This window comes from Melopsittacus undulatus, chromosome 1 (assembly GCF_012275295.1).
Source record: "Melopsittacus undulatus isolate bMelUnd1 chromosome 1, bMelUnd1.mat.Z, whole genome shotgun sequence".
NCBI lineage: Eukaryota > Metazoa > Chordata > Aves > Psittaciformes > Psittaculidae > Melopsittacus > Melopsittacus undulatus.
The window spans coordinates 26,262,632-26,283,916 of NC_047527.1; the positions used below are offsets into that span (position 1 = coordinate 26,262,632).

General features: G+C 38.7%; 1 protein-coding gene across 2 annotated transcripts; it reads right to left on the reverse strand.

The window, feature by feature from the left end:
• Positions 1-2,405: 2,405 nt before the first annotated feature.
• On the reverse strand, positions 2,406-20,904 carry RIPK2 (receptor interacting serine/threonine kinase 2). 2 transcript variants are annotated; one of them, XM_005150848.3, is made up of 11 exons: positions 20,222-20,904; positions 17,142-17,295; positions 15,861-16,016; positions 13,131-13,288; positions 10,799-10,848; positions 10,289-10,450; positions 7,044-7,129; positions 6,772-6,861; positions 6,073-6,178; positions 4,221-4,400; positions 2,406-3,008 (listed from the first exon to the last, which is right to left on the reverse strand). In XM_005150848.3, exons 1-11 carry the CDS (start codon positions 20,407-20,409, stop codon positions 2,683-2,685), a joined length of 1,656 nt encoding a protein of 551 aa, XP_005150905.1. In that variant the 5' UTR covers positions 20,410-20,904; the 3' UTR covers positions 2,406-2,682. The 2 variants fall into 2 exon arrangements, with proteins under 2 accessions (XP_005150905.1, XP_030906443.1); XM_031050583.2 differs by lacking the exons at positions 15,861-16,016; positions 17,142-17,295; positions 20,222-20,904 and adding an exon at positions 13,390-13,562 and having other exon boundaries at positions 13,131-13,311.
• Positions 20,905-21,285: the final 381 nt, after the last annotated feature.

The window sequence follows — 21,285 nt, forward strand, 5'->3', positions numbered from 1 at the left end:
ATTTGCTCCCTCTTAGAGCTTTAGTGCACTTTTATATTTTTGATATACCCTTCTACAGAGCCAGCCTCAGCCCTTTGTTTAATTCTGTAAAGGCTGCATGTTGGAAGGTGAAACAAAATGTTTTCTTCATTAATACTACTTTGGTCTGACCCTGGTGGTTATATCCTGCTTGACATTTCCCACAGATTTACAAGAAGAGCACATAACTCAGCACTGAGCAATCACAAAGCATGCAGACTGCATGAAAACTTTCTTGATTACATCTATCTTGCATTTTACGTATGTAGGATGGATACTGTAAAGAAGTGAATATGACTTCCTTTATAACATATGCTTCTCATTCATTTTTAGTCTTGCAGAACTTGGCTAGCACTTCTGCAGTGAAGATTCTCCTGTGCCAGCTTACTCCTCATAGCAATCCTTCAGTGTGTTACAGCTACACAAACAGGAATTTATTTGCTTATGGAACATCAAATTGAGGTATGCTTGCCTGAATGAGCGTGTGACATTTTCTGGTTTATTGCTTATACTTTCATAACTGCTCAGGAAGGTTTTTTCTAATACTCTGCACTGGAAACGAGAGTACCTGAATTATTTCCAGAGCCCTCTTCATTCATACCATTTTCCATATGCAGCAAACAGTTCAGCTGCATGTCTGCCAAGTCCTCCACTGCCTCCTGTTCCTTACCACTGCTGGCTGCATCTTACAGCTCAGCCAGCACAGGATCCTGCAGTCCTCATCTATAACAGATGCGCTTACAATTAATCCCAAGTGCACAAAATACTGTTTGTGTTGGAAGGTGTGTGTGTGAAACCAACCAGCTTTTCAAAGATTAGCCTTCCCAAGTGCTTGCAACCCTTCCTCTCACAGACCAGGGTCCCATCTGCCACATCCACAGAACTGGCATGACTTCAGCAGACATGCCAGGTTTGGGCATCCTGTCAGAGTTGTGCATGAACTGCATGACTGTGCCTGACTGTCCTTGCTCACCCTGGACTTGCTGCCACAGTCAAAACCAGTGCTGAGTGTTCCAGTTACACAGAAACTCTGTTCCTCTTTCATAGCACTGGAGTTAAACAACAGAAGAAGCATCAGACTTTGACGTGTTGGCTCAAATGTCTGCCAGCTCCACACACCCTTCACACACCCTGTGTGGATCAGGCACACAGTTTCCACTGCCCTCACCCCATGGCTACCCCAAAGCTTCCTCCTTGCCCCTCTTCTTCTGTGCCTGAGTGTGTGCTCTTCTTCAAGTCCTGAGTATGGCTGTCCCCTCCTCCATTTCACTCCTGAAGAAATGCGTGTGCCTAACATGTTGTAGAAGTCAGGTTTATGGATTCTGCTCCTCTGTGGAGAGAGGTTCAGGGTCCAAGGAAAGAAGAAGGAGATTGGACTGAGTTCTTCTATTGAGTGGCCTCAGGGTTTCCTTGGAGGAGTGGGCTTTGGCTAGAAATATTTTGCCTATGCTGTGTTCTGACAAACTAAAACCCATTTTTGATTTTTTCCTTTTTTTTTTTTTAACTTATTTTGAAGCCACCTGGGTAAAGGACACTAAAGCTTTCTGAAATGACCTGGAATAAATAGCACCTACCTTTTCCTCTCAGGTGGCCCCATTTCTGCATCAACATGTTAACACCATTTTTCAGGCAAAAATGGGTGGTAGAGATGTTGTCCAGAGGTTAGGCAGGTTAGACCCATTCACATCACTTCCAGCCTGGCAGGGCAGTGCATGCTTGATCTTTGTACATACCCAAATGAACGGGTAATTTCCCTAAAATAATTTACCTAAAATAATTAACCTAAAAGTAAAATTGAATTAGAAGTTTGATTCAGCAACATGAGATGAGAAATATTTACAAAGATAAGGGAGGCATTAACTAAGAAAATGTAAAAGAGGTATGAACTAAGGGTGCTTTTGTATAAGATGTATGTGGATCTCATCCTACTGTGTCTTCAAGAAGAACTGAAGTGATTATAACCAGATAATGTAAAAGGTTACAGCTGCATTCTTGCTAATATATCAGTTCATAGCAGAACAAAGATGATCAACACAATGCCCTTGGGCTCCTCTTCGGACTGGCCTTCTGAGGCAGTGGTGTGAAGCACTTGCCCTGGCAACAAAATGGGAAAACCAAACCAAACCAATAAAAAAAACCTGTAAAAATGCAATGTAATCTTCTTCCCACCTTCCTCTCAGCTCTGGTATCTCAGAAGGACTAATTGATACAGCTGAAACAAAATTTACTCTACACACAGCATACAAGCCCTGAAACACAGCAGCTCAGTTTTTTTTCCTCCTCTATTGGAAAGACAAGGTGCAGGGAGAAAAAACTATACTCCAGGTTGAGTTGGGTCATCTCAATGCTGCGAGATGAAAGGAAAGGATATCTATAAACAGAAAATATGTAAACCAGGGAAAATTTAATGTTTTTTTTCCTGTGTCATGTGTAAACAAAATACTTTTATGAACTGAGTCAACAAGTGTCTAGTGTTTGTCATTATGGCTGCACTCCAACTAATGAATTGGTAACCCATCAAATGCAGTCTAGATGAACTCAGTGTCATTTCTGAGACTCTACAAAGGCATAGTAAAGACAAAGCAGTACATATATAAAACTACTATATAGAAACAAGAATAATGTTGTAAGAAATATTCACATGGTTTCATATAGAAAATAAATTTAAAGATGCAGTCTTAGAGAATTGGGAACAATATCTGGATAAGGTTGAAGTCCTAGCTGTTTGTTATCTTTCAACTTTTGTATTATAATTCTGGCAAATTCCTCTCCTTGGCTATCTGAGGTATCAAGCAGTTGTCGTACTTTTGATGTCCTTGTAGGTTTGGTGCTTATAAGTTCATAGTCTTCTTTCATGAGTAAAAATCTTGCTAGAAGAGCATCAAGCGACTGATTCAAACATGCTTCAGTCATCTGATCAATAATTTCTTCTCTTTTACTTTGGATCCATTGATGAGCTACATTCTGTTGTATGGTTTCCAAAACAAAAGCTGAGATTGGAGAGGATTAAAAAAGAAATATTGTAACTGTCTGTCAATAAATAGTGCCATAGAACAAGACAAAGCTGAGAAAAAACTGTTTAACACTTGTGGTTTTGGTCAGAAATACACTAGCCTATTAAACATGCTTTTAACATTTGACTATTATAATCCACATTTAAAATGTTATTTTTTTTTCAAATTTGGTGGTTGAAGTATTTATTTTATCTGAATCACAGAATAACTTAGGTCAGAAGGAACCCTTAAGGAGGTCTTCTGGTCTAATGGCCTGATCAAAGTGGGGATAACTTCAAGGATTACTCAGTGCCTTGTCCAGCTGAATTTTGTCCAGTCCCAAGTGATGGGACTTCTACACACCCTGTAGGAACCTGTTCCAATATTCAACCCAGCCTGATACTAAAAAGAGAAAGGTGGAAACTTCACTTTGCAGTGGGATTTTTATGGAAGTTTACTGAAAACATCCTTTTAGTTCCTGTGTATTTTCCTCAAGCTGAGCATTCACATAGTGAAAAGGTATCAGGTTCTGTTGTTTCTAGAAGAGAGATGATGTGGCAAATCTTTATATATAAAGTTGCATGCTGTTGTGTGGCCCATTAAAAAAATTAATCTCTGAATAATTCATCATGCACTAAAGTTTCTTTTTGTTATTTTTTTTTGGAAGCACACTTTTAACAGTTATTTGATGCATAGGAATATAATGCAATGGGCTGTCAGCTAACAGAAAATCATTAAAGGAATGATGCTGACACAGCTCTCGTTTCTCTTTGCCCCATAATTATCAAGAGGAGGATTGACAAGATTAAAAAATGAGAAGTGACAAGAAACAAGATGACTTAAGCTCAAACTAACTTTTTTTTTCCTGTTCTGCTGGACTGCATCATTGCTACAGTAGTAGGAGAGAGGAGAAATAATATGAGGAAATGGAATGTGATAAGGAAGACTGATGGCAACATGAATTAAATTTGCTTAAAAGGAATGAAAAAAGGTAGTAGCTACAGGTACATGTACTTGGTCACATTTTACATTGGTTTTACTTTGTAATGTAAGGCTAAAGGACAGAATTACTTGCATTGTTAATTTGTAGAATGCTTTGTTTTCATTTTACAGATGAACTATAGTTAAAAGTTCCCATTTCATACACATATATATCTGATACTAGGACAGTTATTGTGGGATTTGGAATTAAATCAGTGTTTGCTGTACCTGAAGGAACTGGTGATGACCGCAGCATACATGATGCAGGATTTCTGGCATCTGAAATACTCTTGTCAGATGAAGGAGAATAACTGTATGGATGCACAAGAAGTTTGGCACTCTGAGTTACAGAGATATTTTCATCCGTGCTCTGACTGCTGAGAGACTGTAGATCCCCAGAACTTCCACCTAAAAAAAGGAAATAAGAAACAACCAAAGAGCCAGCTGTATTACTTTTATGTTCAAATAAAATACAGCCACTGGAGACTACTTAGAATAATACTTAGAATAATTCCATAAACCAAGTCATAAACAACCCAAATTCACTTAAAAATTCCTTACACTCAGGTTCTCAGTATATTTATGTCCCTTATCTTTTGCTAGGGCTTGACCATGGGTTGGGAGGTTTTGTGTTATTTTAAAAGACCCGATGCCAATATCTGCATCAGGTAGCTTTACAATGGAAAGCAAGACTGATATTCCTCATATTTTTAAAGTTTACTTCTGCTGTAAACACTTTGGGTGTTGTAGGGTTTTGTAGAATATTTTCAGAAGCTTTACAGTATCTATGCATACATATAACAAAGCCTAAGCAGTGACTCTATAAAAGGACCACCAACTGATCAGTCAGATTAATTGTACCACCACAGTCTCACTAATAACCTCCAATAACCTCCACAGGCAGGTATGACAATCTTTAACAGGAACCAGGAGCAAGAAGGGCTGATGCTTATAATTATCTTATCTGATTACACCTACAGTCCATGCTCATATTCAAGCTAATATTGAATTTTCTCAAATTCATCACAACATTCCTATTAAGCTTGGTCACCTCAAGTTTTTCTTAACCTTTAAGATTTTATACTATGTGTATAGACAAATGCTTGGTTTGAGGTACAGCCAAACTACATTACACTTGCTTTCTGCCATTTTTCCATTAACTGAAATTCCTTAAGCCTCCTGTAATTTATTTTCCCTGGAATTCCTGCTGTATTTATATCTTTCTAGTACACTGAATACAAGCCCAGAATTGTGGATGTGTTCAAAAAGGAACTGGAAGAGAAATTGCCTGTGCCCTCCTACCTCTACCAGACTATCACCAGTTTTTGCAGCACCTCAGCATGCTTTTTGATGCCCCACTCTATAGTAGAGAACTCAATTGTCTTGTCTGCTTTCACATCACTGGTCCTTTGTGAAGCCAAAGGATACTCCATTCTTTTGAAATATATGTTTGCATTCTTTTGAAAGAAGAAACTTAAATGCAGTTTTAGTTTCACAATGTATGGCTATTCCACCTGGGTCCCATCACTTCTTTCTGGCTTCTGATGTCACAACCTCAAAATTGAATTCTGTCTTGGAATTTTTCCAAATTTTAATCAGAAAAGGTGACAGCTACAAAAAGTCTGTGCAGATATTTTTGCAAGGCAATCTATTTATTAAAGCTGTTTTGTTTAGTGAATTAAAAATGATAGATTGATAGGTTTGGCTGCATTAGAAACTTTCAGTTTACTTGGCTTTAAGAGTGCCTCAAAATGTTTGGTCCTTTTTATCTTTAGAAGTAGTTCACAAATTATTAACTAAACTGTCAAAGAGTTTGAAGGGGCAAGTAAATGCTATCTTTGCACTCACAACCCTGAAGACGAAAACTGAAGCTGGAAGCTGGGGGGTTTTCTCAAGTGACAAGAACAGAAAATCAGAGCTCAGATATTCTAGTTTTTTACCCAGAGCACTAAGTTTACAAAACATGTCTTTTCTGACATAAACAGAGATCCAACTTTCTACTGTGCAAATGTAACGTCACAGTGGGAGTGTAAAGCTGCAATGGCAACTTAAATTTACACAGAGTAATGAGTATCTCTACCTGATGAGAGGATATTACACATGGGAACAGACTTGAGTCTTGATATATCTGGAGAGATGCTTCGAAGGGGAAGTGCATCACATTGAATGGAGCCAGAATATGTTTCCTGAAATGATTCCAGTTGTATATTGAAAAGGCACATTAAATAAATACAAAGTTGCAATTTTTTACAGAGTACTTTCTCACCACTGCGTTTTCTGTGCTAAGTGATCAACAGACAGCACAAATAAAATGCAGTAAACCAGAAGAAATTATGTAATCCTAATATTTGTGTTTTTCCAAAGGTGACAGCAATTTTGTATGCAAGTTTAACTATCAGTAAGAACCAAAAGCAGCAGCATTAAGAATCAAAATATAAAAGCAAATCTGTATAAGCCTATATAAGCAAGCTGTGTAGGGGTGTAAGGGAGCAGAAGACAATCTCTTTCAAGTTGCATTCTTTGTGTACTGCGTTTCTCTTCAAGGGGATGGCTATCCCACATTCAGAGGACATACCAAACATGCCTTTCTTATTTCTTTGCTATCTTTACCTATATGGCTACGCATTTGTTACAACCCAGCTCTACTAATGCATTTTATGCCTTTCCTAACTGCACAGGAAAGTAAACTGCAGAACAATTCCCTAAGTTGACCCCCATTTTAAGCTCTCAGGATCTTTAATGATGCCAACATACCAAATGTAATATGTAAAATATTTACCTCGTGGGGATTCAGAGGTATATTTAGTGACATCTGCTCCGCATCTGCTTGCTTTCCACTCTTGTAAATACACTGTGATTCATATAGTGACTGGAAAAGACATATTTACCTGTATTAAATTTCTGCTATAAGTCAAGATGACAGCTCTGTATAAACATATGCTTCAGCCAGATACAAGACTAGATAAATGACAAAGGAGGTTACATTTCTTTTACCAAGCAGAAGTTACTGACTTATCTGACCAAATCATAACTGTACCAACAGTCACTTACTTTTGATCTCTTCAATAGAATTACTGCTTCCAGCATAGCTATTTCATCAAATGTTCGAAGCACTGGCTCAAGGTCTATTAAACATTCTAAACAAAGAAAGAATACTTTCATGAATGGTTCAAAGTGGAAATTAAGCTTTTAATTTGATAAAGCTACTTTTTTTTATATTTACAAATGTAATTTGTCTATTGATACATATCAAACCACTTATGCTGCTAAAGAGAAGTTTCTTCCTTTTACCTGTCGCAACATTTTCACATCACCAGAAGAAACCCTGTCCTGATCTGGCCACCTTGGAACCCTGTATCAAAAAAGACCCAGGACTGTAGCAGACTGCAAGTCTCACATTCCTGGAATGGACAGATGTGTGAGTTTAGTATGTTACCAGATAGATCCAACAAGCCTAATTGATTAGCTAAATGGGACCAAACAGCTGTCCTTTAATTCCAGCAGATGTGCTAAAGATTCATATGAGAAAAATAACAACAACCTCCCATCAGAGCAATATCAAAAATAGATGCCGTGAGGCAGGGCCAGAGAAGATGAGATAGTCAAGTCACTGACCTATCACATCCAGTAAATCCAAACGATGTTGTTCTCATTCCCAGCATAGGCAGCAAATCAAGAGAAGCTAAAATCATCTGCTCAGATAGGGAGGGACATGACAGCTCAAAGATCAGCTGTCAACCTGTGCTATGCATCTTTTCTTTCCAATGCTTAAAGTTTTACAAAACTAAATATTTCAAATTTTCGGATGAATGTATTGTAAAAATGTTTCTTTGAAACTGTGCCGAAATACAGCAAAACCTCTGGAAAGGATGATGGCATGCCACAATTCCACTGCATTTCTATGAACTCCACCGATTCAGCAAAGTCCATTAACCATATTAGAAATCTATCACACTACATCCTTATTAACATATTTCTAGTTTTTACTATAATTTTATCACCGTTCTTCCGTATTAACTTTTTTCCACTAACATCTTCAAGACATATGCTCAATGCTGGGTTTCTTATTGTTCTTGCATCAGCTAAAACAGTTTTAAAGGTTTGTCACTCCATTGTCCACAATGAAATATTAGCACTGTTGATCATTGTCAATTATAATCAATAATGTTAGCATACATTCCAAGTACATGCAGAAACATAGTGATAAGTAGTCTTTATCCCTTATTTATAATGCGGACAGGTTCCCCTTAACAGAACCAAGGTTAACAGAACCAAGATTTTCTGTTTAAAGTTTACTTAACAAAAATGGGGCTTGGTTGTTTTGTTCTTCCCCCTCCCTCCTCCCTCCCCACCCCCCTGTGCTATGGTAATTGCAAAATTTCCCAATCGGCGAGCTTTACTTCCCTTAATTTTGCAACAATTCTGCTACTTCTACTTTCTTTTCATAATAGTAAGGTAGAGGAAAAAGCAAAGCATTTTTTCTTCAAAGACTATCTTACACACATTTGGCACTAATAAAAGAACCAAAGTTAGCTCATGATGTAGAGCATACCCCAGACAATTATCCCTTCATTGTGACTGCAGACTTTGATTGCTATTTTGTTTTGTTTAACTGGCATAGGAAAATAAGAATACATAAAGAAATACCACGCTCTGCTCTTTTTGAGTTTAGGAAATATTATAAATTGCTGTATTTCCTTGCTTGGGAAAATAAAGAAATAAATCCACAATTTAAAATCACACAAACCAGACTCAAGCCAACATAAACTGACATTTCAAAATATTCTTAATAAAAAATTATTCTTAATAAAAATTCTCAAAAAAGGTCACGTAATTTTGGACTGAGTTGAACATGAAGATACTCCATGCACTTGGATGTCTCCCTTTTTGTCCTTTCCCAAACTGATGTGAAAAGCTGAAGTTATGAACATTTCCTTCTAAGCTATCTGAACAGCAATTTTCTAACACTTTCCAACTCAAAGTATGCCTATAAAGGCTTTCAAGTAAACGAACGTCTGTTCACCAATGAAACATTTAAGACTGTGGACCTCTCTATTTGTAACATTACAAAACTCCCCAGGAAACCAAAACAAAACCCAAAAGCACCAGAAAAACCTAAAAAGCCCCATGTACTTGAGGTCTGAGTCATTGCACTTTCAGTTTAAGCACTGAGAAACTTAAAGTATAGAATTGTTTAAGCCACAGCTGTTTGTACTGTTCTACCTTTTCATACATTCAGTCACTCTCTTATTCTATGTTTTTGCCTCTCCAAGGTGATCCTGCTTTCCCTACAGAATTAGGATTGTATTTTCTAAAGGAGCAGGGAGGAAACTTTGAAAGCGCACACAAATTTAAACAAGCACTGCAAGGCAGCTGCAGGAACTCCTGTTAGCTTCACTACACTGACATTAGTGACCACAGCAACACTCACAAGAGGAAATTTCACAGTTAAAACCAGTAAGCAGTTTCTGGCAATTTTGATGGAATTACCATTCCACAACAGCCAAAGAACCACAAGTCACCACAAAAATAAGAAATTGCTGGGGGGGTGTGGCAATTTGGACTCAATATACACCAAGTATCTCAGTTAAGTGCAACAAACATAGGTTTGCAAAAATCAAAACTTTTCCAGTTCACACTACAGCACTCTAATCTACAAACCTGCACCTCAGTCTTTTTCTCTAAATTCTGCAACCCACTGTAAAAAGGGCTGAAAGTATCTGCCTTTAGTGTAATGGAAAAAAAGCGGGACAAAGCAAGGGTGGTTAAGCGTGTGGGTTCAACCAGTTTCTGCTTGATCTGGGAGTGGAAGAAAGATAGTCTCAATAAAAAAGATTTATACTGAGATGCAAACACAAGATGAAGTCATTATAGTTTATCTGATGTACAATGGGTTTTGGTGTGTTTGTCTGCTTGCTCATAAATCCCATAGTACTCATTCTACACTTCTCCCCCCTTCTTAAAAAGTAAGATGTTCCCTTCAACAATAAACAAAAAAAGCCAAGTGTAAGTAGTTACACAAAGCATGCTGCTTTTTTACAAGTAAATTAGAAATGGCAAATACAAAACACTCCAGCTAAAAATTTGTTTTAATGGTACATGTGAAGTTCCATTCATAAATTTTGTTTACAGACATGGTTGAAGCAAACAAGTACCTTAGCATAACCAAGAAGAATGAGTACATACATCTCTTGATATCTTGACAACTTCCCTTTTCTGACTATAACTTTGCTCTGTAAGTACCATGTTCAATAGAAAGCTGGCAATTTAAAAATCATGATGCAAAGCAAACTCACTTAAGAATGATGGTCTTTCATCTGGGTTTTGTGCCCATCCACTTTCTATCAATTTTATGATGATCACTCGATGAGGAATGTCCATTGATAAACTTTCTTCACTTAAGTCTAGTCGCTGTCCTTGTGACACACTATACATTATCTGCAAGGGGTTTATAACTTCTGTCAAAATAGACATCATGAAGTCATTAGAAATATATGTAATATAAATAGCTTACTATAGGAAAAGTAATTTAGTTTGCAGACAGTGCATTTAGAGTTCACCAAAATAAGGTTATATTCCTCTTTTTATGAAGAAATATGTTTTTAATTTATCAAACATTGTAATTTAAAAATTATACAGAAAAAGAGTCTAATACTAAAAGTAACTCAAAGTCCTTTTCAATAAGCTTAAAAGTTGAGTCATTAAAAAGCAACTCCTAAAATGAAGTCCCCAGGTACCCATTTCTCAGGTTAAGCCGTATGTAAAATAAGTCTGGAAAAATAAATAAAAGCAAGACATGGTCTTACCTTCAAATGGCTGTTTCCTTGACATCACTTCCCACATAATAATTGCATAGCTGTTTAAAGTATAAAATGTATAGAAGATGTTATTTCAGATTACCAACACACTATGTGCTTGGCTTTACATTTACTAAAAATGTTTTGCTAAAATGATCCCAAATGCACACATGGGACTGACTATAGCTAACTACAGTGATGACCTGAATATACGAAAACTAGCAGGAAATTTAAACAGTGGCTTCAGCTAGAACCGGTTAATAATATTAAAAACAGAAAAGATACATGGCATATGATTTCCTATTAGTAATAGCTCTGCTCTACTAATATGTTATGAATTACCTACACACAGTTTAAATCTCAGTATGCAAATTACAATGAGCCCCAGAGTCCCAGCTGCTCTGTCTTAACTGCAATACTGTGACATCTCCACAGTTCAGATCAATACTCTGTAACATTCCCATGAGAAGCAGGGTACTACCAGGGAGAATGGCTTTGAAAAGTTTTCTAAATTTTTCTTCAAAAAAAATGAAATCTATTTTCCACTGAAGTAATGAAAATAAAACTATGCAAATATTCTTTTTTTTTCTGACGAAGAATTATACTTATCAGAATAAATGTTTGCTCACCCAACTGTACACAAAGACAGTATTTTCCTGCACCACTAAAAAGTACCAAATTTTACATTCAGTTTACATTTAACTACCTCTCAGCATTATATCATATAACAGCTACCAATTAGAAATAATAATAAGAAAAAAGAAAGAAGTAACTGATGCTTAAAATCAATCACACAAATTGAGCTTTCCTAACTGCTTATTTCGTTCACAACATAACATTCGTCAATGATAAAATTTATTCAAGTAAATTTTAATGAAAGCAGTCCTCCCTGTTAGAAAGCCTACTTTTGATGCATTCCTGAGAAATTAATGCAGGCTGATTTTTCTGGCATGGCAAATCATTCCCTTTATAAACGTTAATGCTGCTAGACTGTTGTTTACATGAATTGTTTAAGAAAGATCTTTAGTTACAAATTAGCTTCAATATCTCTCAACATTCAGCTGTATCTTCTGTGGTCAGTTAATCAGACACCCAGCCTTTCTTTCAGTTTGGTATCTCTCTAAAATTACAGGCTATTTTCTCAATTCTACAACACTGTACCATACCACTTCCTGCTGAATCTCCTTTACACTATTCACATTTTCCTTTCCTATTTCTGCTTCATAGCATCTCTTTCTGATCCTGAGCACAGACCTTCCTCTGTGACCTTTCTGGTGGTCATTTTTTTCACCATTTTTCTACCTTCATGTCTTCCTGCCTTAAGCTGCCATCACTCATGATATTGTCTGTTTCTTTTCTGTCTTTTCAAACAATCCCTTCCTAATTTATCAGTTTTCTAAGTCCTTCTATAGATCTTTTCTTTCTTATTTTCTCCCATTCGGTTGTTATTCCTCTGCACACTTTTTTATTTCTAAGAAACATCTATCTTCCTCTTCTGCACTCATTAAATCTCCAGCCACACCCTTTTCCCCCATAATATGCCATTATTCCTTTTCAGTATCTTCCTAGTCCAGCTTTTCTTAGCAAAGAGTGAAGAAAGTAGGTATGTTACCATCTCTATTCTTTGGACAGGAAAGTCAAGGAACTTTATGTGCCCTGTAAGCATAAGGAATAATTAAGAGAAGTAGTGGTCTCCCTGGAAGTCAGTAAGACCCTGTGAGACTAATTCATCTTTCACCAAAATACAGTTATAATTCTAATATCCTAATTGTAATTGCTGTTTCGTTATAAGGGTTGCCACTACTCTATTCCTATTCTATTAATTCTCAGAAGTGACTAACATAAATCTACCTGAACTTTCATAAAATAAGCTATTCCTTAAAGAAATCTCTCTAACTATATCCTCTAACCTCATTACCCTACTTTTTTTTCCTAAGCCCTTAAAAAAAATGTTTTCTTCTTTCCCTTGAGTACATTCTGCAATTATGTTAATTGATCCACTCAAATTACAAAGGTATGTGTAATGAGATAATGTTGTGAACAGCTTTTTTCTTTCCCTACACTGTCTGTATGTGTACCCTCACTTATAGAAACCAGTCTTCCCTGTTTTTGTAGTTCTAGCTTGATTTCTGGAGCATTACACTTGTCAGTGTTTCCTAAAGAAACGATGAGTCATTAAATACAGCTACCATTATTTTTTCCCCAATTCAATTTGCTTATGCACCTATGATACTACTACTACTGAAAATAATAAAATTGCTGAAAATATGTTAAAATCTAGGTTTAGTAAATCAAATTTGAATTCAGATTGCAAAGCCTACTTGAGAACTACATGAGTTACCTGTAGATATCGTGTTTTACACTTGCACGGGTTTTCTGACTGGGATTGTAATCTTCAGGTGGCATATAGATAATTGTCCCTCCTTCTGGTAAAGAGGTTTCACTTCGTGATTGTGACATAGATATGACACGCCATTTTGACATGCCAAAATCTGCAATCTGGAAAGGACAGATCAGTTGTTCTGAGAAGAAAAATTGAATTTATCTGCTGACAGCTATTAGAAATTCCCAAAATAGGCCAAAAAGAATGGGTCACTTACTTAAAGTCCTTAAATTGACACACAAAAAGTATGAGGTTATCCTAGCAACAGGAAACATCAGCTCCAGTTCAGAAAGCATTCCAAGGTCATGATGCATGCTATTCCTGTAGCACTGCCCTACCCTGTGCTTCCTTAAGGAAAGACTCATGTAGTCTATGGCCAGGGAATTTGCTATGGAAGTGTGTCCCATATGAAGAAAATCACTTCCTTGGGTCAAAAAAAAAAAAAAGGCAGACAAAAAAAAAACCCTACTGAGTACTTCCAGCTTCCTGGTTGTGAAAAAGCACAAATTTAATATAAACTGTAATAGCTCTATGTAACAGCTTGCAGACAGCCTAAGACAGTTGTGCCCACAGAAAAATTGTAGGGCACTCCACCTCATCCCCAAAACTATGAAATTCTTGGATTAATAGAATTAATAGATTAAATATTAATAGATTAATACATTAATAGATTTGACATTCTGGTATTCTGTGATGCAAAAAATTGTTGAATATTTTCTATATTGTACAGTCTGGGGCCTTGTCCACAGTTTACAGTACATCTACATAAAGAATTAATTGACATTAGTTTACATTCCCAGATATCCACAAGTCAGGGTGCAAGATCAAACTAGGTTACTGGTAAGGGGACAAACAGCCAGCAGAATACACTGGCTGGCTGAGCTGCAGAGTGTCTGGCGTGCAAGAGAGAAAGATAAGCAGCCAGCTATGAGCTCTGCTCTTGTCCAGCATTTGCCTAAGAGCAAAAACATGCTCAACAAAGATGCCTGTGAGAGCACTGTGGCAGCAAAGATAACAGAAATAAGCTTTCTGGAGGGCACGCAGTCAAAATCCACAGTAAAAAAATAACCTTGCTTTCCCTACAACTTACTGTCATCAAGCCTTCCTCACTGTTGTGTTACCTTGCTCATTCAGCAAATCTGGGACAGTCAGCAGCACTCTATGAATGGTGTTACTGTTATACATATGCATCCTATTTTGCATACATTACATGCCAATTCCTTGTATTTCCTGGCCTAATTTGGAGAATCTTGCTTATCTCCCCAAAACACTCAAAAAACGTAATGGCAGTCTTCCAGACTCCTCACAGGAGGTAGGCCAGGTATTCAAGAGTTAACCTCTTCCCTTCAATTGCCCCAGCATGAAACTGTTTAGATGTGGTTAAGCAAAGCACCAGACCATACCAATGCCAGTAGGGATTAATAAAAGAGTATAAAAAATTACTTGCACCAGGTCCCCAGTCAGGTTTAACAGGAAACTCAAGAGATGGCAATACCAGCACAACTGAGTGGGAGGAGGTATGACCTCCTGAGGGTGTGAGCAGAGACAAAGCTGTGTAAGGCACCTTACTGCCAAGAAAAATGTTTTTGCAGTGGAGAAAGAAATCAGCACTGGATCTTTGATCTTTATCAAAGGACTCACAAAAAGATTAATCTCATGGTAACAGATGACACATTTGTCATTCAAGTATAAATTAAGTGCAAAAATCTCTTATTTCATGTTTGCTTGAATAGCATATTCTATCAATTTAAAAAAAACACAGAGGATTAAAAAAAAGACAAAAATAAATTATTGCAGTTATGGAAGCACGTAACCATTTTGTCAGAAGTACTTTTAGTCTCTTTTTTCACACCATGGCAGCGATATTTTAAATAAATGATGTTACTTCTTGATGTATGCTTGCTTGCTCTAAGGAGTTTCACAAAAGCCATCTTCCCACACGTTCAGATTTCACAGTTATCACAGAATCATACAACCAACTAGGCTGGAAAAGACCTTTAAGATCAAGTCCAACTATTACACCAGGAGTGCCAAGACCACCACTAAAGCATACCACTGAGGGCCTCATCTACTCTAATGTTGTTGAGCATCTAAAGTTATGTTTTACATGTTCTTATGCTACTCTAACAGAACATAGAGTCATAGAATAATTAGGGTTGGAAAGGACCTTAAGATCATCTAGTTCCAACCCTCCTGCCATGGGCAGGGACACCACACACTAAACCATGTCACCCAATACACCATCCAACATATATGTATATATCACATGATAAATATCAAATGGGGTATTAACATTTGAATTTGACCTACTGTCCTCCAGGACTAACTTGTCTGAGCATCTTAGACAGGAACATTTTCTATTTTCTTCTCAGAAGGGGCCAGACGTAGCTACAGCTGGGAGGTTGCCAATGAGAGTGTCACTGCTATTGGGTAACAGCTACTGCTCTAGCAGAAACAGCCTCAGCTCTGGCTTTCTGGCCTTTTTGGATGCAGCATATCCACACCTGAGCAAAGCAGAGTTTTCAAAAGAAAAACTCAAAAGTTCTTTCTGCAAGGATAGAAGAAAGCATCTGTCATATAATTACAACCTCTCTGTATGGCCACATCCTCACTCCTCCTCTTCTAAAATAATTTAAACACTTTAATTCAGTCTGGATGCTAAAGAACATAAGAATTAAATAAATCTACCTTGACATGAAACTCATCATCCAGCAAAATATTCTGGGTTTTCAAGTCATGGTGCAGCAACGGAGGATTCATGTTGTGCAAATAGTTTACTCCCAAAGCTATTTCATAAAGAATGCGGAATCTCAGGCACCAGGGAATGTCAGGATATAGATCTTTCTGCCAAGAAACCACAAAACCAGATTATAATCCTCTGGTCTGATCTAACAGCACATCACAAAGACTTTTGTAAGAAGAAGAAAGTGACTTGGACAAGCAGTAGTCTTTTAAAACATAAATTACATGAACTCCTGAGCATCAAGACTGGTTAGCTGTTAAAACAAATATATAAATGTTAATGATGCAGTGTTGTTTCTATTCCCTAACATTTATGTAATAGTTCATGACTGCTATATGATGTAGGACATTTACTACATTATTCGTTCATATGGAAATATGATTTACAAATGAACTCCTGTATGAAACTTGTAACCCACAGTTTATGAGTACTACACAAAGGATGGCAAACATATTTTCAACTGACATTGGGGAAGAGGGGAAAGCTGCAGTGAAACCAAGCACAAAATACTACCTTTATTAATACACCAAGAATAAGGCAGTAAAAACTGAAATCTTAAAAGTTACACTACCACTAATGCCCTTATGAAAACCAGCTGAGCATGAGATTCGCATTGACTAAAGGTACAGAAGAAACTGCAGTAGCTTTACAGTATCTACACTAGATGCTCAGACCAAGCTAATGGGAGCAGCTGAGAGTTAACCACAGGAGAACTTACAGATCCTGAGAGCAGGATCTAGTAGAAATATCTCTGTCTGTTTAGGTCAGCAATATTTGACTTCTGTTAACTAAAGTAAAAATCTTCAAACTTATTTATTTATTTGTTTATTATTTTTTAATAAGGATTCAAATTCAGGAAAATTCAAAATCAGGAAAAGTCTCCTCTATGTGACATTTACATTAGCAATAATTCTGAAACCCAGGTGGAAGGAAGCAGAATTATTTCAGCTTCCAATTAGACAACAACAGAGACTTTAAAGTGATAATATATAATAATTAAACATGAAGCCAGTTATAGGTGATGACATCAAAGGAAAAATGTAATAAAACTGAATTCTGATGAGTTTGGTTATCTTTTTGGGATGCAGAAAGTCTATCTGAGCACCAAAAACTACCAGTTGAAACAATTCTAATTTGAAATGTTACTAATAATACTTTACTACTTCCTTAAGTATGGAAATCAGTCTATTTGACACAACCAAGAATTGTATTTAAAGTACACTTACCCCATGCAAAAGCTGGTTTAATGACCCGTTTGTCATGTATTCTGTTACTATCCCCAGAAATTCAGGCTCGTTGCAAATTCCCAAAATTGGCAGAATGTAACTAAACCTGGCTTTGTGTAGTATCTCTGCTTCTTTTAGGAGGTGGTTTCTATCACTGAAAGAAAACAAGCAAACCAACATTACCATAGCAATATTAGGAAAACTAAAGCAAATGTTGGGTTCCCTATATTCTCTTTAAAAGTATGTACCTACATGTAGTACAACCACATTTCACCATTTTGATTCCCACAATGCTGCTTTGATAAAAAGACACTGTAACAACAATTAGAATCTGCAAATGCAAACACAAGATAGCTTCCCCAGTTCTGTTGTATCACTATTTCCATCAGACATTTAATCCATGATTCCAGTAAATAAAGATAACAGTCAGAACTCTGACTTTCACCATCTTGTACAACCATAACAGTAATAACCAGCTATATTTGTCCTATTTCACTGCCCATCTTCAAACCTGAGTTTTCACTGAGGGTCAATATTTACCTTCTACAGAGTGGAGATTTTAATATCACAGTTCCCCAACCATTTAAGTTTAGTGGACACTGATGTGAGCTAAAATAAAGGAATGCAACTTCTTTTTCTGAAGGAAAAAGAAGGACCAGCTATATTTTGTTTTCACATAAATTGATAATTCAGTTGATTCATGGATCAGTGAAGATACTTGGACCATGAAGGATAATCCTAATAAAAAACAATAATCATATTTTATACCAGTAGACTGATACAGGTACAGGTATGTGACAAGGATATCCAAATACAGGGCTTTTACAACATATCTAAGATTGATCCTTTGGATGTGAGCCAGACTGATTCAGAAGCAATACAGCTATGCTAGGGCATGGCTGTGTACAAGCCAGGACTATGGCCATCACAATGTGCTCAGCACAGAGCCATGTTAATGCAGCTCTACAGTTCTCAGGTGAGAGCTGGCTTGTGTCCATCTAAGTCAGGACATACACTGAAGTGCTCATGTCAGTCTGGACCCATCAATGTAGATCTAGCCCCTACAAACAAAAGAAAGGACATCAGAGTAAATGCAAAAAGAAGCCTGGAGAAGTAAAGTCTCCTGCTTTTATGACAGGAAAACTTCAAATTTAGGTGGATGTGCAATTAAGGGCAACTGCTGGTCCTTATCTATGTAATGGAAAGGGGCTTCTATTGTAAGAAACTAGGTTATGACAGAAGTAAAAAGGTAGCCTTCATGAAGTGCATGGGACAAAAGACACAGCTACCCTTCCTCCCTCTCTCTAGAAAAGACTAGTTGTAAGAAAGCTAGGGGTTTTCCCAGACTGTGAGGCACATCTGTATGGGATTCAGCTGTAGCCAGGAAAGGAGTTGCAACATACCGAGGTCTATTCCTGTGTCTGTAGGTCACTTCACCTTTGTCTGTTCCTTACCAGAAGGACATTGAGTAATTCCTAAATTAGCACAAGCCCACAATAACTACCCAACTGGCATTGCTCTTTGGCTGGTCACAGACTGAGTTCTAGGATTCATGGCACAGGCTTCCTGTTTGGGGAATTAACTACACTGTGAACGCTTCCCTTGGCAGCATTTAGAGGATAGCATTTTATGTTGCCTACTATACAATCAGCTTGCTGCAGAGACTTAAGTGTAACAGACTGCTTACAGCTTTTGGTCTTCTGATAGGACTTCCAAGCTTTGTATGATATATGGGTAGGAAGCTGAATTATTTTGATTACCTCAGTTGCCATTTTCATCATGATTCCACAGGTTAGATGTCACACTAATCTAAATTCTTGCAAGGCTAAAATAATATTTAGTTTCTCCCAACTGAGTTCAGAGGATATAGAATGTATTTCTGATTAGCAGGGATTTAAACGTTTAAATTAATGAAAAAACACCCAACAGAAAATAACCAGCAATAAACTTTTCAGAGAACACAATATTCCTGGTTAAACACATAACTGAGATTCCATTTATTTCTGGCAAGATTTCAGAGATAAAGCCTGTGTGTACACACCTGGGGAATAAGAGGTCAAATAGCTTAAACTGATTTATCTTATAGTTTAGCATACTGGGTCACAAGACTAGAAGTCTTGTTACTCTGAGTGAAGCTATTCTGCCTAAATGCCCCATACGAGATCAAAGAAACACGAGGCAGTAAAGTTTAACAACAATTAGATAAGATACAAGAGGCAAATTTACAAGCTGGGTAGGCTTCAGCCAGCCTAAGAGGCAAGTTTGCATTGTCAGGATAAAAAATAGGCACTACAGGGAATAAACAGGTATTGATGGATGAAAAATTGTTACCTGCTGCCTCATTACATGGAGTAACAATTGGGAACGCAAATGCTACAAGTTGAAGAGCTAATGGAAAATATCAGTTGTACTTGGAGCCTACAAGGCTGTGATTTTAAACTAGCTTCTCTCAGAACTGTGAGATCTGGAGCAAGGAAAAATATCAATTATGTATGATCTCGGAGAAGCTTCTTCCAGGAGCTAGAAGCAATCTCTAGTGAACACAAATACATGCCTTGTGTTCTCTCTCCCTCTGTAAACAAATCTGTAGCAATCACTGTATTTTAATATCCTGCTGACACTTCAGCAAAATGGTTAGCAACCAACAGACCCAGACAGAAGCTGGACTGTGCAAATCCCACCTTCAGCATAAACCGCGGTGCAGAAGGAAAAGCCTTTAAAATAGGCAAGCTGCTCAGTGTCTCACATGCAGAGACCGAAACCACCCGTTTCCAACAACCGAAACAGAGGAAGCTCCGGGGCTGCTCCGTGCTTTCCTTGGCTCAAGCTGAAATCACCCTTCGTGGGATCTGCACTGCCCTTGGATTTACAGGAGAACTGCCCACCGAGGCACACGGTCTCCGATCCATCAACCTGAGAAACCCAGCTCGCAGAGCGTCCCGGCAACGCAAGAGCGCGGGACCCCCTCTTAATTTAGGGGAAAGGGGGGTTCAGCTCTGTCTTTCCCCCCCCCCCCCCCGCCCCCCACCCCGTGATGCCTCATCCCGGCAGTCCCTTTTTTTTCCCCCCCTCCCCGTTACCTGTCCAGCAGCGGCCCCTGCAGGCATTTGAGGGCCACCGGGACCCTCCAGTCGGCGTGGCGGGCGGCGGACACGGTACCATAAGCGCCACGGCTGATAAAACGCAAGTCCGGGAGTTTATTGGAAGAGATGGAGGGAAGGGCGTAACTGATGGCTCCCGCCTGGCCTCCATCATCGCTGCCGCTCATCCTCGCACTCCGCCGCGCTTGGCGGCTGCGCCGTCTGTTCCCCGGGCGCAGGGGAGCCAGGAGGGCCGCTCTTCTCGTCTTTCTTCCTCGCCTCTGCGATGTTCCTCCCGGGCCCGCCTCCCCTCCGGCTCGCCGCAGCCCGCTCCTCCTTCAGCCCGACGGAGCAGCGATTTTCCTTCCTCGCAGAGAACAGCCTCCCGCCGGCTCCCGGGAAGAGGGAGGTGGAGCAGCCACGATGAGTCTTGCGGGGAGGAGGGAGCTGGTGGGGCGCGGTGCCTGTCCTGGACGGCCCCCGGGAAACTATGCTGGAGCAGCAGACCGCTCCTTCGGAGGAGCCTGGGCACGGTGGCAGGGGGAACCAGCCCGGGCCAGGGATGGAGCATCCCCCCACCCAGCCCGGGGGCCGTCGTGCTGTCGGAGGATGGGGATAGGACAGCAGCACCCCACTCCGTGCGGGAGGCGGGCGGAGGGTGTATTATATCTGTTCCCGAAAAATGATGCGGGATGCCACCGCCCTTTCATAGCTATGGTCTGTGCGTTTCCGGGTGTACACTCATTCCTCAGGCGAAGTGAGAGGAGCGTTAGCTCATGGGTTTGCTTGTCTCTTGTCTCCTCCCTGTCTGTCCTAGGAAGACTTTTTTTTTTTTTTTCTCCAGGATAGCAGGCGTTTCAAAAAGGCGATTTCGTAATTTCCAGAAAGTGCAAGTTTACCCTTGTCCTTAGAGTGAGTTGTGGGTCGGCTGATGTGTTTGTGATAGCTTCATGCCAGGGTTACACAGGAAAGTTTTACAAGGCTCGCTCACCATGCCAAGTTCTCATGGACTATGAAAATGCTTTAATTTAAAGTTAGAAGTCTGTAACTTTCCACAAGGAGTG

Bases quoted from the DNA above. Each gene is read 5' to 3' on its own strand.
- RIPK2 (XM_005150848.3), bottom strand. From the start codon at position 20,409: ATGAGCGGCAGCGATGATGGAGGCCAGGCGGGAGCCATCAGTTACGCC. The intron at 16,017-17,141 runs GTAAGTGTACTT...GTTTCTTGGCAG, and splicing joins TAAACCAGCTTTTGCATGGG to AAAGATCTATATCCTGACAT. The intron at 10,451-10,798 runs GTAAGACCATGT...CTATTTTGACAG, and splicing joins AAGGAAACAGCCATTTGAAG to AAGTTATAAACCCCTTGCAG.